Source organism: Macaca fascicularis, chromosome 1 (genome assembly GCF_037993035.2).
Source record: "Macaca fascicularis isolate 582-1 chromosome 1, T2T-MFA8v1.1".
Lineage (NCBI taxonomy): Eukaryota > Metazoa > Chordata > Mammalia > Primates > Cercopithecidae > Macaca > Macaca fascicularis.
Window position 1 is genome coordinate 221,651,441 of NC_088375.1, and position 16,321 is coordinate 221,667,761.

General features: G+C 45.8%; 1 protein-coding gene across 4 annotated transcripts in view; it reads right to left on the reverse strand.

Annotated features, from left to right (window-relative positions):
* Positions 1-13,429: 13,429 nt before the first annotated feature.
* The window catches only part of PDPN (podoplanin), a 35,405-nt gene continuing 32,513 nt past the window's right edge, over positions 13,430-16,321 (reverse strand). For all 4 annotated transcript variants that reach the window (XM_074019783.1, XM_005544745.5, XM_074019780.1 and 1 more), the window contains exon 6: positions 13,430-15,494. In XM_074019783.1, coding sequence (XP_073875884.1) covers positions 15,488-15,494 — 7 coding nt within the window. In that variant the 3' untranslated portion in view covers positions 13,430-15,487. The remainder of the gene's footprint in view (positions 15,495-16,321) is intronic.

The following is a 16,321-nucleotide window of genomic DNA, read 5'->3' on the forward strand; positions in this document are numbered from 1 at the left end:
GATCTCCTGACCTCGTGATCCACCTGCCTCGTCCTCCCAAAGTGCTGGGATTACAGGCATAAGTCACTGCGTCCAGCAAGACCTCTTTTAAAAAGATATTTTACTACCTGTCCCAGTGCCTGAAATTCCACCATTGGTGATATTCCTTTGATTCTTGGATTTTTAAAACAATTTATTTCTCTAGACTAGACGTAGTATTTCATCTGAGTGAGCCTCTGCGGATATAATACCTTATATTGGGGACACAGTGGCATAGTTGAAGGCCCAGCCCCTCTACCTGCTGTTGGGTGGCCTTGGTAATTCAACCATTCCAACTCTTGGTTTCCTCACCTGAAGAAGGACAAAAATGATACCCACATTTCAGGATTGCTATAAGAATCAGAGGTAATGTGTGTAGAGAATGCATGGTGCCTGGACGTGATGGTTGCCAAACAGTAGCTCATGTTGCTGCTGTGTGTTGCTTTATAATACACAAAACATTTACAAGCACTATCTGTTTGCTCCAGATGCAATCTTCTGAGCTAGACCAGACTGTGTTATTATGTCTGTTTTACAGATAAAGAAACAGGTAATATTCTGTACGTGAACTGCAAATCAGGTCTTATCACACTTGACTGCTTCTACTGCATGGTTTTTTCTTCTTAGGAGATCAGTTGGCAGCCTGCTGAGGGTAGACTCCATGGGAATAGGGCAGAGACTAGGAGTCTGGGGAGAGGGGCAAAAAAACGGGAGGTGGGCAGGTGGCAAAGAAGCCCTTGAGTTTGAAACTATGCTGCTGCGTGGTTGGCTGCCTAAGTGTAATCTGCAAACAGCATCAATAATGTACGTTAGTCCCACTAACGTGCTCCATAATGAACAATACTCCCAGACCAAACAATTTCTCCTTTAGCAACAGACCCAAAGGAATATTTTTACTGGCATGCTTTATGGATTATTACGGTACTTTTTTTTTTTTTTTTTTTTTTTTTTTGAGATGCAGTCTCACCCTGTTGCCCAGGGCTAGAGTGCAGGGGCATGATCTCAGCTCACTACAACCTCTGCCTCCTGGGTTCAAGTGATTTTCCTGCCTCAGCCTCCCGAGTAGCTGGGATTACAGGTGCCCACCATCTTGCCTGCCTGATTTTTGTATTTCTGGTAGAGACAGGGTTTTACCATGTTAGCCAGGCTGATCTCGAACTCCTGACCTCAGGTGACTGCCCACCTCGGCCTCCCAAAGTGTTGGGATTACAGGCGTGAGCCACCGCGCCTGGCCTAGAGTACTTTCATCTCAATGTTAACATCTACGGCATAGCGCCTAACTTAGAGGAGACACTTAGTGAACATCTGTTGAATGCTCACTAAATGGATATTGGAATTTAATACATTAAAGCGTTTCTGGCCACTGAAGGTGAATGTCGGGTAAGGAAGTTATTCAGGATTAGTCATCATGGAGTGGAGGAATTAACGCAGCATGTCTGCCTGTGTGTTCCGCTCGTCATGCAAGGGTGGGCTCTGCCTATTGTTCTCGGCCACATTTCTTTCACCATGGATTCCTCCAGCATGAGTGACAAATTGGAATGACGGTATGGAAGGGTCTGGTAACATCTGTCTGCCACAAAGGAAGCACGGTGGCTGCCAATCCATTGTTTGGAAGGATCAAGGGAATGGCGCCGGGTCAGAGTGCAAAGGTCAGTGCTGCTTTCCATCTGGGATGGGCTGGATGGGTAGTGGGAAGCTGCCCTCACAGATGGTTGCTTGGAAGCCACATTCATTTCCTAGGGCAGCTGTGACAAATGACCACAAATTGGGTGGCTTAAAACAACAGGAACACATTTTTGCATTGAGTTTGAAATCAAGGTGTCAGTAGAGCCATCTCCTTCTGAAGGCTCTAGCGGGGGCTTCTGACCTCCTCCAGCTTCTAGGGGTGCCAGGTGTTCCTTGGCTTGTGGCAGCATCACTCCAGTCTCTGCCTCTGTCTTAGTGTGGCCTTCTCCCTGTGTTTCTCCTCTCCTGTTTGTGTCTCTTCTTCTTATGAGAACACTTGTTATTGGACTTAGAGCCCACCCGGTTAAGCCAGGATGATCTCATCTCAAAATTCTTAACTTAATTGCATTTGTAAAGGCCCTTTTTTCAAATAAAGTCAACTTCCCAGGGACCAGGGGTACGGACTTGGACCTGTCTTTCTGGGCACCACCATTCAACCCATTACAAGTGGGATTGGCTCCAGTTACTTTCTGAAAGTGATGGTGATCAAATGATACGTGTCAAGGGGATGGATATCCTAGTTACCTTGACTTGATCTTTACACATCATATGAATGTATTCAATGAGGTATTCAAAGATCGATGTATTCAATGTACTGCAAAAACTATGTACATCTACCATTCACCGATAAAAAGTAAGTAAAATAAAATGAATAAAATGTTATGTGGAGAAATTCCCAATCAACATCAAGAATATTCCTTTCCTATTTGAAAAAAGAAAAGGCCGGGCATGGTGACTCATGCCTGTAATCCCAGCACTTTGGGAGGCAGAGGCAGGCGGATCCCTTGAGGTCAGGAGTTTGAGACCAGCCTGGTCAACATGGCAAAACCCTGTCTCTACTAAAAATACAAAAATTAGCCAGGCATGGTGGTGCATGCCTGTAATCCCAGCTATTTGGGAGGCTAAGGCACAAGAATCGCTTGAACCTGGGAAGCAGAGGTTACAGTGAGCAGAGATCTCAACACTGCACTCCAGCCTGGGAAACAGAGCAAGACTGTCAAAAAAAAAAAAAAAAAAGAGAGAGAGAGAAAGAGAAAGACAGAAAGAGAAAGAAGAAAGAAAGAGAAAGAAAGAAAGAAAGAAAGAAAGAAGAAAGAAAGAAAAGAAAGAAAGAAAGAAGAAAGAAAGAAAAGAAAGAAAGAAAGAAAGGAAGGAAGGAAGGAAGGAAAGAAAGGAAGGAAGGAAGGAAGGAAGGAAAGAAGGAAGGAGAAAGAAAGAAAAGAGAGAGGAAGGGGAAAGAAAGATGTTGAATTAATTTTGTGTGCCTAGCAATTCTTTTTCATTTCAGAGAAGGTGCCTATTATGAAATCCCTCCATTTTTGACATATTTCTCATAAATCTTTTTGGACTCTGGTGACCAGAAGGATTTCTCTCAGGGCCAATTTCACATCTTCAAGTTCTTTTTCTTTTACATATTAAGCAAATCTCTTCCAACATCTGATAAATCACCTTGTATTTAACAACAACAAAAAAAATCACCTCATACTATAAAAACTGCTGACTTTGCACTAAGTCATGTTCCCATTAGAAATAATTAACTAGCTCCACAAATGTTTTCATGGAATATAGATGAGACATTTCTATCATTCTGAAAAGAAATAATAAACATTTTATTCACATGCTTTCACATAGAAAAAAGCCAGATCAGGTGGTCATCTGAGGGAAAATAGATGGATAGAGACAAGGATCATTGTGAAGTTATTGACCACTTAAATCCAATTAATTTAAAGCACCTTTCTATATGAGTGTCACTTTTCTTTTTCTTTCTTTTTTTTTTTTTTTTTTTTTTTTTGAGACAGGGTTTTGCTTCGTTGCCTAGGCTGAAGTGCAGTGGCGCAATCTTGGCTCACTGAAACCTCTGCTTCCTAGATTCAATAGATTCTCATGCCTCAGTCTCGCAAGCAGCTGGAATTACACGCACGAGCCACCACACCTGGTTAACTCTCTGTAGAGACAGGGTTTCGCTATGTTGCCCAGGCTGGTCTCAAACTTCTAGGCTCAAACAATTTGCCTGCCTCAGCCTGAGCATCACTTTTCTAAGAAAAATGCCAGGTAATTCATAGTCATGTCTGAATATTTACTATTCATTTATTTATTTATTTATTAGAGACAGGGCCTCACTCTGTCCCCCAGGCTGGAGTGCAGTGGTGCGATCACAGCTCACTGTAACCTCCATTTCTGAGCCTCAAGCGATTGATCGTCCTGCCTCAGCCTCCCAAAGTGCTGCGATTACAGGCATGAGTCATTTTACCTGAACTGGATATTTAAATATCCAAAAAATTAACTCATTTTTATTTTTATTTTTCCTAGGGGACAAAATCCTGCTCCCTAGGAAAATAAAACTTCTTTCATTATGACCCCCTTTGTCACAACATTGTTTGTAATTCAGAAATCTAGAAACTTTGTAAATATCCATTGACTGGAAAAAACATAAGTAAATGGTGACTTAAAAATGACACCAGCCAGGCAGATGCATCAGAATTCTTTGCATCCATAAGGATAAATCTAAAACAATACTGTGAATAGAGAAAGCAAGCTGCAGAGAATAATTTTGTGTATATAAAAGTTGAAAACATGCACATTCATGATTATCAATATATACATACAAAATAAGAATAGTAGAAAATGTGCATGTTCCATACGAAACGCATCCAGTTCAGGAGAATGGTCCCTCTGGGAAGGAGGGAAGAGAGGAACTGATGTCAGGAGGGTCCCTGAGGGACAACATGAATAAGTTTTTATCTCTAAAACAAAATTATATGGAAAATATATGAAAATGTTAAGATTTGCTAGTGCCAGGTGGTGGGGTATAGGAGGCTTTTTCATTAGTCTCTGTAATTTTCTATATGTTTAAAATTTTTTTTTTTTTTGAGACGGAGTCTCGCTCTGTCGCCCAGGCTGGAGTGCACTGGCCAGATCTCCGCTCACTGCAAGCTCCGCCTTCCGGGTTTACGCCATTCTCCTGCCTCAGCCTCCCGAGTAGCTGGGACTACAGGTGCCCACCACCACGCCCAGCTAGTTTTTTTGTATTTTTTTAGTAGAGACGGCGTTTCACTGTGTAGGCCAGGATGGTCTCGATCTCCTGACCTCGTGATCTGCCCGTCTTGGCCTCCCAAAGTGCTGGGATTACAGGCTTGAGCCACCATGCCTGGCCTGTTTAAAATATTTTATAATTTAAAAAATAACTTCCCTGGCCGGGCCCAGTGGCTCACGCCTATAATCCCAGCACTTTGGGAGGCCGAGGCAGGCAGAGCACTAGGTCAGGAGATTGAGACCATCCTGGCCAACATGGTGAAACCCTGTCTCTACTAAAAATACAAAAAAATTAGCCGGGTGTGGTGGTGGGCGCCTGTAGTCCCAGCTACTCTGGAGGCTGAGGCAGGAGAATGGCATAAACCTTGGAGGCGGAGCTTGCAGTGAGCTGAGGTCACGCCACTGCACTACAGGCTGGCCACAGAGCGAGACTCCATCTCAAAAACGAACAAACAAACAAACAAAAACAATAAATTGGCCGGGCGTGGTGGCTCACACCTGTAATCCCAGCACTTTGGGAGGCTGAGGCGGGCGGATCACCTGAGGTCAGGAGTTCAAGACCAGCCTGGCCAGCATGATGAAACCCCATCTCTACTAAAAATACAAAATTAGCCAGGCCTGGTGGCATACACCTGTAATCCCAGCTACTCAGGAGACTGAGGCAGGAGAATCACTTGAACCTGGGAGGCGGAGGTTGCAATAAGCCAAGATTGCACCACTGCACTCCAGCCTGGGCAAAAAGAGTGAAACTCCGTCTCAAAAAAAAGAAAAGAAAAGAAAAGGAAAGAAAAGAAAAAGACAAGTGGACTAAACAAAAGAGGGATGGAGAACAAATCAAGACACCTGCATTCTGGTTGTACTTCGGGCATTGGGTAACTGTAGTTTTAGGCAACTATTTGAACCTCAATTTCTTCATCTGTAAATTGGAAATAATTTCTGCCCTGTCTGCTTCACAGGGATGATGTAAGAGTAACTGACTATAATAACGGAAGCAAGAAGTGGTTGTTGGAATAATTGTGTTAATTACAGAGTAGTCTCTGTGTTTTCATATAGGCATTAAACGTTCATTATTTACTTTAAAACTGATAAAAACTTTGTGATGTGAGTATTATTTTCCACACCTTCTTGGGCGTTCTTCTTTCCATAACTACCACCTGTCAACAAGGAACGGACAATGACTTGCGGGGGCAGCGTCGGTATCTGCGGTAAGCAGTGACCTGAGGCTTGGCACAGGAAGCTCTGGCCAACAGAGGCTGTGGTGACTAGCCAGGCCAACCCGATTTCCTTAGACATCAGAAGTCCTGGAAATGTGGAGTGAATCAGTGTGCTGTTAGCCAGGGCTAACGCTGAGAGAATACACAAAGAGAGATCATGGGAGCAGGGTGGGACCTTACCAGACCAGGTGCAGTTTAAGGGGTGAGTCAGTGGACTTTATCAAGAAGCAGAAACCAGGAAGAAGAGAATAGATGCTCAGAGCAGAAAATAAATGCATTGGTTGGTAGTGGCAGGAATCACAAAGGGAAGAAAAACGAGGGGCTAGGTCACCCTAATATTGGCCACCAACACTTGCCCATGTGGTTTTATCAGTCAAGGTGCTGGCAGGAAACACATGCCACCCTCAAAAGAGTGATGGCAGGCCGGGCGCGGTGGCTCAAGCCTGTAATCCCAGCACTTTGGGAGGCCGAGATGGGCGGATCACGAGGTCAGGAGATCGAGACCATCCTGGCTAACACGGTGAAACCCCGTCTCTACTAAAAATACAAAAAACTAGCCGGGCGAGGTGGTGGGCGCCTGTAGTCCCAGCTACTCAGGAGGCTGAGGCAGGAGAATGGCGTAAACCCGGGAGGCGGAGCTTGCAGTGAGCTGAGATCCGGCCACTGCACTCCAGCCTGGGCGACAGAGCGAGACTCCGTCTCAAAAAAAAAAAAAAAAAAAAAAAAGAGTGATTGCAGAGAGTTGGATGAAGGAACTCTTTACCAGTGGCAACACAGAGTTAAGGAAACTAAAAAGGGACAATGAAGCACCTGAAGGTTAGCGACTGTGAGAAGCCCTTAGCATCCCTAGGTTTCTGGAACCTGGTGAGTCGTAGGATAAGAGCAAAGGGCCACCCAACAGGAGCTGGGGTTTTTGGTAGAAAAGCACAATGACTGGACCGGGCATGGTGGCTCAGGCCTGTAATCCCAGCCCTTCAGGAGGCCAAGGTGGGTGGATCACTTGAAGCCAGGAGTTCGAGACCAACCTGGCCAACGTGGCGAAACCCCGTGTCTACTAAAATTACAAAAAATTAGCTGGGCATGGTGGCACATGCCTGTAGTCCCAGCTACTCGGGAGGCTGAGGCAGGAGAATTGCCTGAACCTGGAGGTGGAGGTTGCAGTGAGCTGAGATCGCGCCACTGCACTCCAGCCTGGGCAACAAAGCGAGACTCCGTCTCGAAAAAAGAAAAACACAATGACTTTTTTTTCTTTCTTGAAAAAAGAAAAAAGAAAAACACAATGACTGGCAGCATGTGGCCTTGCAGAGAAGAAGCTGGAAGAATAAATACTTCAGCCTGTCTCTTCTAGTGCCCTTGATCCCCTCTCGGTGCCTTCCATTGGCCAAACCCAGCCAGAACCTTGAGAGCAAGAGAGCTTGGTTGATGTAGTGTATTCAAGTCAGCCTCTCAGGTCACAGAGTCAGGGCAGGAAAAGTGGAGAATAGACTCACAGGGGCACAGAAAAACTGTCCAGAACAGTGGTAGAGGGGTCAAGACAATCCAGAATCCAGTGCTGTGTAGAAAACTCTCAGTTCCTGAAGGCTGAGCTATGCAGCTGCTTTGGGGTTCCCATAGGATTGGTGTCCCATGTTTTCACGTGTATACATGTAACACACAGCATTGCATAACGATGCTTTCCTTCTGAGTCTTGGTTCCTTTAAATCAAGAGTGTAATGACGTAAAAACGTTAAGCAATTTCCTCCACACTGGCAGTAGGACAGCCTGGAACCAAAGCTGCAACAGCCAGGGTCTAGAACCATGCTCTTTTCACTCTAATACACTGGATGTACAAATGTGGTATCAGTCCCATGATAAAGTACAGAAGCTGCCAGCATCTACGGCCATACCGCCCTGGATGCGCCTCGTGAAGCTAAGCAGAGTCGGACCTGGCTGGTACTTGGATGGGAGTGTATAAGCCACTGGGTGCTGTGGTGCAGGCTTTCAGTCACAGCTGCTCAGGACGCTGAGGTGGGAGCATTGCTTGAGCCCAGGAGTTTGATCAAATCCAGACTGGGGAACATAGCAAGACCCTGTATCTTAAGGAAAAAAAAAAAAAAAAAAGCGTAGAAGTCTTTGACCGTTAAGTTATGTTGTAGGAAATCACTGGAGCATTTTTAGAATGTGGCGGCATGTGCAAAAAAAAAAAAAAAAGTACATTTTAGGAAGATCCCATTGGTAGAATGCAGATCAGATTGGAGGAGGGGATGTGGGCATTTGAGTTTGTAATTGTGATGAGATTTTGCTTGAGGATCTGAATTAGGAGGCTGGTGGTGCGCATGTAAAGGGGGAGGCACTATTATGTGCCAGTTACTGCTGCAGGGGCTAAGGATGTAGCCGAGAACCAAACAGATGCCTGCCCTTCTGGAGCTTATGCCATTTGAAGCTATGAGAGTAGATGAGCTTCCCAAGGGAGAGACCACAGAGAAGCGAAAAGTAAGCCTGAAGCATGCCTGTGAGCAAAGCGGGAGATGAAGACAAGAGCCAGTGGAGCAGCTTGCAGAGAACCAGGAAGGGCAACCACTATGGGAGTATGTCATGCAAACCAAGCGGGAGAAGATGACTTCAAGAAGGGAACCAGGCCCGGCGCGGTGGCTCAAGCCTGTAATCCCAGCACTTTGGGAGGCCGAGACGGGTGGATCACGAGGTCAGGAGATCGAGACCATCCTGGCTAACACGGTGAAACCCCCCTCTCTACTAAAAAATACAAAAAACTAGCCGGGCGAGGTGGTGGGCGCCTGTAGTCCCAGCTACTCGGGAGGCTGAGGCAGGAGAATGGCGTAAACCCGGGAGGCGGAGCTTGCAGTGAGCTGAGATCCGGCCACTGTACTCCAACCTGGGCGACAAAGCGAGACTCCGTCTCAAAAAAAAAAAAAAAAAAAGAAGGGAACCAAAAACAGGGCCGATGTTTGCAAAGGATGAATGAAGACAAGACCAAGAAGAGGGCGCCTGGAATTGACACACAGAAGGTCATTTGGAAGCTTGATCAGAGTAATTCAGGGCTGCAGATAGATGCTAAACTGAGAGGTCACGTAGGAACCATTATAGTTGGGACTTGACAATAGAAGTGTTGTCTAGGGAAGAGTTGGGCGCCCAACATGCAGGAATATTTTGATATGGTCATCATTCTGGCCTGCAGATTTATAGTTTTAAAATCCTAATTGTGTAACAGTATCCAGGATTGAGCAGGTCCTAGGACCTAACTCATGCCAATCAACTCATAAGAAACTGATTATAACCCCAAATGCCAAGTTAGTAATTTTCAACTAATAATATTCTTTTCCAATGGTGAGAATATTTGTGCCCATTGCCCAGGGCACCCTTGTTCCAGTATTAAGCTACTTGGGGAGCTGGATTATTAATCAGAAGACTGTTAGATGGTACAGAAGAGAACAGGAATGGCTAATCCTGAAATGTATCTCATCCAATCCATGGTGGACGACTCCGGTGATCTCTTTGCATATCCCTGACTCTTAACCTTGAGGTACACCAGAGCTCAGTTCTTGGGCTTGCCTTTTTCTATTTATACTCATGCCCATGGTGAGCTCATCATCAGCATCATGGTTGTTTAGGTTCTAGTAACTCCCAAATTATGTCTCCAGTCATCCCTCATTTAAGCTCTAGACTCATGTGCCCAACTGCCTGCTTCATACCCCTAGCTGGACATCTGTACACAGCTCAAATTCCGCATATTCAACACAGAACTCCAGCTCTCCTCTCTCAAGCCTGCAGCATCCACAGCCTTGCCCTATTAACCGATAGCAACTCCATTATCCCAGTTGCCTAAGTCAAAATCCTTGGCGTCATCTTGACCCTCCCATTTCTCTCATATCCCACATCCAATCTATCAGATAATTCTGTTGACTTCATTCAAATTATCACTAGAACCAGACCACTTTACACCATGTCCACTGCTATCATCCTGGTCTGAACTGCCATCATCTCTTGCTTGGATTCTCACACTGGCCAGTTCCCAAAGAGATGAGGATTTTTTTTTTTTAATATAAGTCAGATCACGTCACTCCTCTGCTCAAAAGCTTCCCATGGCTCCCCATTTCCAAGGGTGCTCCACCTCTGTGACATCATCTCCTACCATGATCCCCTGCGCTGACTGCTCCAGCCTTCTGAGCTTCCCTGCATTCCCTAAAACATGCCAAGGGTACTCCTGCCTCAGGCCTTTGCTATGCCTTTTGCCAAAAATACTTTTCCCTCAGGTACCCATCAGGATCACTCCTCACTCCGCCACTTCAGGAACATGGTTTAACTCTCGGAGAGGCCTTCTCCCACCCCAGACGCCAAGCTGCAGCTCCTCCAAACTTGAACTTCCTCTCCTTGCTGTGTTTTTCTCCATTGTCTCCCGTTTTCACACTCTATGATTTACTTATTTTTTGTAGTCTCCAGCATTAGAATGTAAGCTCCATGTGGGCAGGAATTTTTGTTGGTTTCATTCACAGGATTCCCAGCACCTGGGACAGGCCCGAACATAAATGTCTGAATGAATAAATAAATGAATGAGCAGATTACTCCTGTCCCATGAGAGTCCTTCAGCAGTTATACCCAAGGGAGTGTCGTTTGTTTCTGGATCTTGCTGGACAAGCACCCACATTATGTACCCCCTGCCCAGTGAGCCCTGCGCCATCAGCAGATCCAGCCTCACCTACAGATGCTCCGTGGCAGGGTGGGAACGGGAGCAAGAGGAAGGGGTCCACCTCCTGCTATGGTCAGGACACTTGCACACCTTCCTGAGGTTACATGCGGAGGACCGTAAGTGCTTTTATTCAAGCACATATTTCAGACGATTTCTTTGACTACTTCAGCAGCACCCAGAGAGAAGCCATCACTTCAGAAACATTTGCTGATCGCCCTGGTATGTGACCGGCACGTGATTATTTTCTCAAAGATCTGCATCAGTGGAAAGGCAGAGGCAGCAGTAGAGAAGGAGGTAGGAAAGAAAAAATGGGAGGAGGAGCAAGGTCTCAGAACCACGCATAGGACTGTCTGTACTATGGCCCGGAGCCCTTGGATGCAGAAATAGAACATGCCGTGCTTTGAGTCAGCGTCTGATAAAATAATCTCAGAGTAAGAAAAACTGCTGAGGAATAGTGTTCAGTGCTTTCAAGCTGGCTTTGCCTATACCAGGTACATACCTGTATGCTGGACCCCTGGGCCAAAAAAAAAAAAACTCCCATTCACGCCAGTGGGTATGGTCTGAGACTCATTCTGCATTGTTGACCAATAACCACACTTACATCATTTATGTTTACTGAGTTGAAAAATTCAGGATCTACTATATGTTCTAACCCAATTTTAAGCTTCAGGAAGAGCAAAGAGAAAGGCAAAGTTTCAGGTAACGAGTCCTCCAGTGCACACAAGGGGATGATTCTATTTTTAGTGTTTGTGTTAATATGCAGCTAGTTTGGGGAGAATTTTTTCCACTTTCAATGGACTTTTAATTGGCACAAGTTTTAAAATCAAAACATGCATAATTCCTCAATCCAAGCATGTCACAAACTGCCCCATGCCCTGAATATTAAATAAATCTGAATTAACATAAAAATAGAGGCCGGGTGCAATGACTCATGTCTGTAATCCCAGCACTTTGGGAGGCCGAGGCGGGCGCATCACGAGGTCAGGAGATCGAGACCATCCTGGCTAACACGGTGAAACCCCGTCTCTACGAAAAATACAAAAAATTAGCCGGGCATGGTGGTGGGCGCCTGTAGTCCCAGCTACTCGGGAGGCTGAGGCAGGAGAATGGTGTGAGCCCGGGAGACGGAGCTTGCAGTGAGCTGAGATTGCGCCACTGCACTCCAGCCTGGGAGACAGAGCGAGACTCCATCTCAAAAAATAAAAAATATAAAAAAATAAAAATAGAGACAGCAAGGGATGAACAGTTCCTTGCTCTTTTCTGTTCATGAATGCTGAGCCTTGAAGGTGGCATATGAAGCAGAACTAAGCTCTGCTTTTTCAACTGGTTTTACCAGGTTGAGAGAAAAAAATAAGGGTTAAAAACAAGGCCTTTATACCATGCTCCCAGATACCTCTGATAAGAGTTGTTTCCCTAAACATCCAGGGCCTTGGCACCTCCACCAGTTTCTAGTCGTCTCCTGGGGGTGGCATGTAATGGAATGTAAATTTACATGTAACATAGTTGAGGGTCCATTCTCTTTCAATCTGTTGAACTAGGTAGACATGGTTAGTTTTCTGCTAGAAAAGGGATGCTTTCTGACAATCTCATGAAAGTTCTTATTAGAAACTGCAGCCCAAAGAAGTTAAATGACTTCCCTGAAGGGTTACAGGTGTAGAGGAGCAGAACGGGACTAGAACTCTGGTCCGTTTTTTAAGAGATGGGGCTCTCACTTTGTTGTCCAGACTGGCCTTGTACTCCTGGGCTCAAATGATCCTCCCACCTCAGCCTACTGAATAGCTGGGACTACAGACATACAATATGGTTCCTCGTTTGGAACTCAAATGGGCACCCAAGATTGCTGACAACGGACAAATTCAACAATCCTGATTTAACAAAAGTGAATATTTATTTTGAGGAAGTCATGGGGCTAACTGCTCTCCTGCTCCTAGCACCTGACCCTTACAAGTGGGGATGGAGTTGGCAGGGAGGGGACACACATCAGAAGGATGAAATCCAAATGGAGTGGTGAGGTGGGGTCAGGAGGAGCAGATCTGCAGCATCCACGCAGGAGCTGGCCACAGCAATCTCCAGCCAGGGTCAGGGTGAGCAAGGAACTGTGGGGCGTCCCACAGCAACAGGGATTCACCTCTCCTGAGGTCAGGTGTCTAGGGAGGACTAGCAGTGGCAAAATGAAATTGCTCCCTCACCTGCTTTTACTCTCCAGTGCTGAGAAATTAAGAATCAGGCGGCCAGGCTCAGTGGCTCACACCTCTAGTCCCAGCACTTTGGGAGGGCCGAGGCAGGGAGATCAAGACCATCCTGGCCAATGTGGTGAGACCCCATCTCTATTAAAAATACAAAAATTAGGTGGGCATGGTGGATAGTCCCAGCTACTCAGGAGGCAGAGGTTGCAGTAAGCCGAGATCGCACCACTGCACTCCAGCCTGGGAAACAGAGAGACTCCGTCTCAAAAAAAAAAAAAAAAAAAAAAAAAATCAGGCAAAACCTCATTAACCCTTTGGGACCAGAGAGGGCGAAAGCCCGCAGGTGCCATGTGTCTCCCCTGCCCATGCTTCTGCTTGACCTACTTTGGCAGACCTAGCTGAAAGGTGTAGGTGTGTTTTTTTCCTGTGGAATTCTTTCCTCTGGCCATCTATAATCCACTCTCAAGCAAGGCAACAGGCAGGCGTTTACCTAAGTTGTAATCTTATCTGGAGATGTTCCCAAGTGTGGCCCAGACTTGTCTGTTTTCCAACAAAGGTCTGACTCATTGTTGTACACAATCATCTGTTTTATTTGAAAACATGTCTACACTGCATTGAGCACCAACACAGGTGTGACCAAGAAACCCACAGTCCTGTCCCCGCAGGCACTGGGTCCAGTGTATGACTTGGGGTGGACTGTTATTTTTCACAGTGAGGGGGGAAGAAAGGATAGGAAAGAGAAGATGGCCATTATCCCAACTCCTGTTCAGGAATCTGAACAACGAAAGTGAAAGTTATTTAAACTCATCCAGCTCTTCGCATCCCCCTTCTCTCAAACAGCTGATGTTCAAATACGGGATCTGAGGAAGGGCACAGTGGCTCACACCTGTAATCCCAACACTTCGGGAGGCCGAAGCGGGCAGATCACGAGGTCAAGAGATCGAGACCATCCTCGCCAACACGGTGAAACCCCGTCTCTACTAAAAATACAAAAATTAGCCGCGTGTGGTGGCGGGCAACTCTAGTCCCAGCTACTTGGGAGGCTGAGGCAGGAGAATTGCTTTTTGATGCCCTGACACACGTACAATTGCCGGGAGGCGGAGGTTGCAGACTACGTTTCAAAAAATAGATATATATATATGTGGAATCTGAGCCGGTGGGGCCAGCTGGATTTGGGAACACATAGACACACTGTTTAAAATAACATCCACACGTTATTGCAAAAAATGGGAGGAATGGGCTGTGCTTCTGACTGATAGTTTACTTTTTCCTGTTTTACGAATGCTTACAAATTTAGAGGATACCAGAATTGCACAACCGCAATCACGGCAGAACATCTGCTCAGTATAAAAACTTTGTTTAGAAAAAACAAAAAAAATCCAACGGATATATGGGAAGAGAAGTGCCGGGCTGGATGGTGCTGAGACAGAATGACCCCTTGGGCTCCTTTATTTCGTTTTTTTCAATAGGACCCCACAGATATTTGTGGTATGTCATGAGGCCCGGGGATATCTTCTATTTTTAAACCAGGTATTTAAGTCCAGCTGCTTTTAAAATTAAGATTGTACAAAATGATTTTTGTTCCCTGTGTCTTTCCTCAGAGGCAGAAAGTAATGTTGTTATAAAACTGGCAGATTTTGTTTCTCATACGAGAGGCTCACATAGGATTTCTTTCTGCACGGGGGCCAACGTGGCTCTTAGTTTCAAAAACACTTGAGCCACTAGCACCATGAGGCATCCGGCAGCTTCCTCGGCATCCAGGCTGAGATATCCATATTCCAGAACAAAGCAGCCAATCCGAAGGATATGCATCATTGGGAAGAGAGAAGGCTGCCCCCTTAGCCCTGGCTCCCCATCATCTGAGGGAAGTGGAGGGGGCAGGTGGGAGCAAGCTTGGAGTCACCAAGTCATGGCTGGAGAAGGATTTGGGTAAAGCAACTCTAGGGGCTGCCTGGTGGCGTACTCGGGAGATACAAAGTGCCTTTGAGACTATAGACTTCCTGCTTGTGATCTAAAATGGATGTCTTTGAAATGATTAATCTGGACCAGCTAAAGGCAGTTGCTCATCACGTGTTATCCAAGTTTAGATTTTCTACTTGATTATTCACACCAGATCAGGCTTTAAAAGATAGAACAAACTAGACCAGAATGTGTGGTACATGTCAGCAGATCAGCAATTGCAAAACGCTGGTGCTATTTACTGACGTGGCACTGGATCCAAGGACTCCGTGGATATATTTCCAGATTCCTCTGCATTTTAACAATAACAAGAACGGTCAGACGGAGACACATGGTTACAGCATCTAACATCGATCCAACGGTCCAGTCTTAGTTACAAATCAGCTTATACAGTTTTGCTCCATTTTCTACGAATTTTGTCTTTCAAATCATCTTTTAGAGAATGTATATTCAAAAACATGTTTGAAAGGCAAATGTTTAGAGGAGCCAAGTCTGGTGAACAGTCTTTCCTTCAGTTACTTTGGCAAGCGGAGAGGTCACCGTGGATTCCAAGTGGGCCGGGCAAGTGTTCCACGGGTCATCTTCTCCCACGAGCTCAGGGACAGGGCGCAGAGTCAGAAACGGTCTCCTTTAAGCATGTTGGCAGCAGGGCGTAACCCTTCAGCTCTTTAGGGCCTGTGAGAATAGAGAAAGGTGACAGTTGTGTCTCTTACTGGCATTGTGACTAGTAACCCCGCGAGCCCTTGTTCCTACCGTCCTTTGCTGTAAATCCTCCCAGTTCTGACACCTGGTGATCTCTTGTTCCTGACATTCCTCCTCCATCCCTTCATCCTCACACAGCAGGGTCAGACTCCCTGGCTTTTCCAAACATGCTGAGTCCACAACTGTGTTGTCACCGGTATCCCTCAACCCTCCAGGTGTGTTATCACTTGTCCTCTCCCCTCCCCTCCATCATATATCATCCCCCAACACATATAAGAAAAACGTTTTTGGCCAGGTGCGGTGGCTCACACCTGTCATCCCAGCACTTTGGGAGGCTGAGGCGGGTGGCTCATGAGGTCAGGAGATCGAGACCATCCTGGCCAACATGGTGAAATCCTGTCTCTTACTAAAAAATACAAAAAATTAGCCAGGTGTGGTGGTGCATGCCTGTAGTCCCAGCTACTTGAGAGGCTGAGGCAGGGGAATCGCTTGAGCCCAGGAGGCAGAGGTTGCAGTGAGCCGTCCAGCCTGGTGACAGAGCAAGACTGTCTCCAAAAAAAAAAAAAAAAAAGAAAAGAAAGAAAAAGAAAAAGGTTTCCTCTGGCCATGAGTGTAGATTTTCTGAATTCTTAAGGAAGTTTAATAAGGAGAAAAAACTCCTTCCCTTCATCAATAGTCAAAGCTAGGAGTCCATGACCACGTGTGTGGGTGCATGCAGGGCAAGAGTAGGAGATCTCAATGAAAAAGACCCCCTCCTTCAGTGGAACTCCTCATCAGAATGGGCTGCTAATTCTGTGACA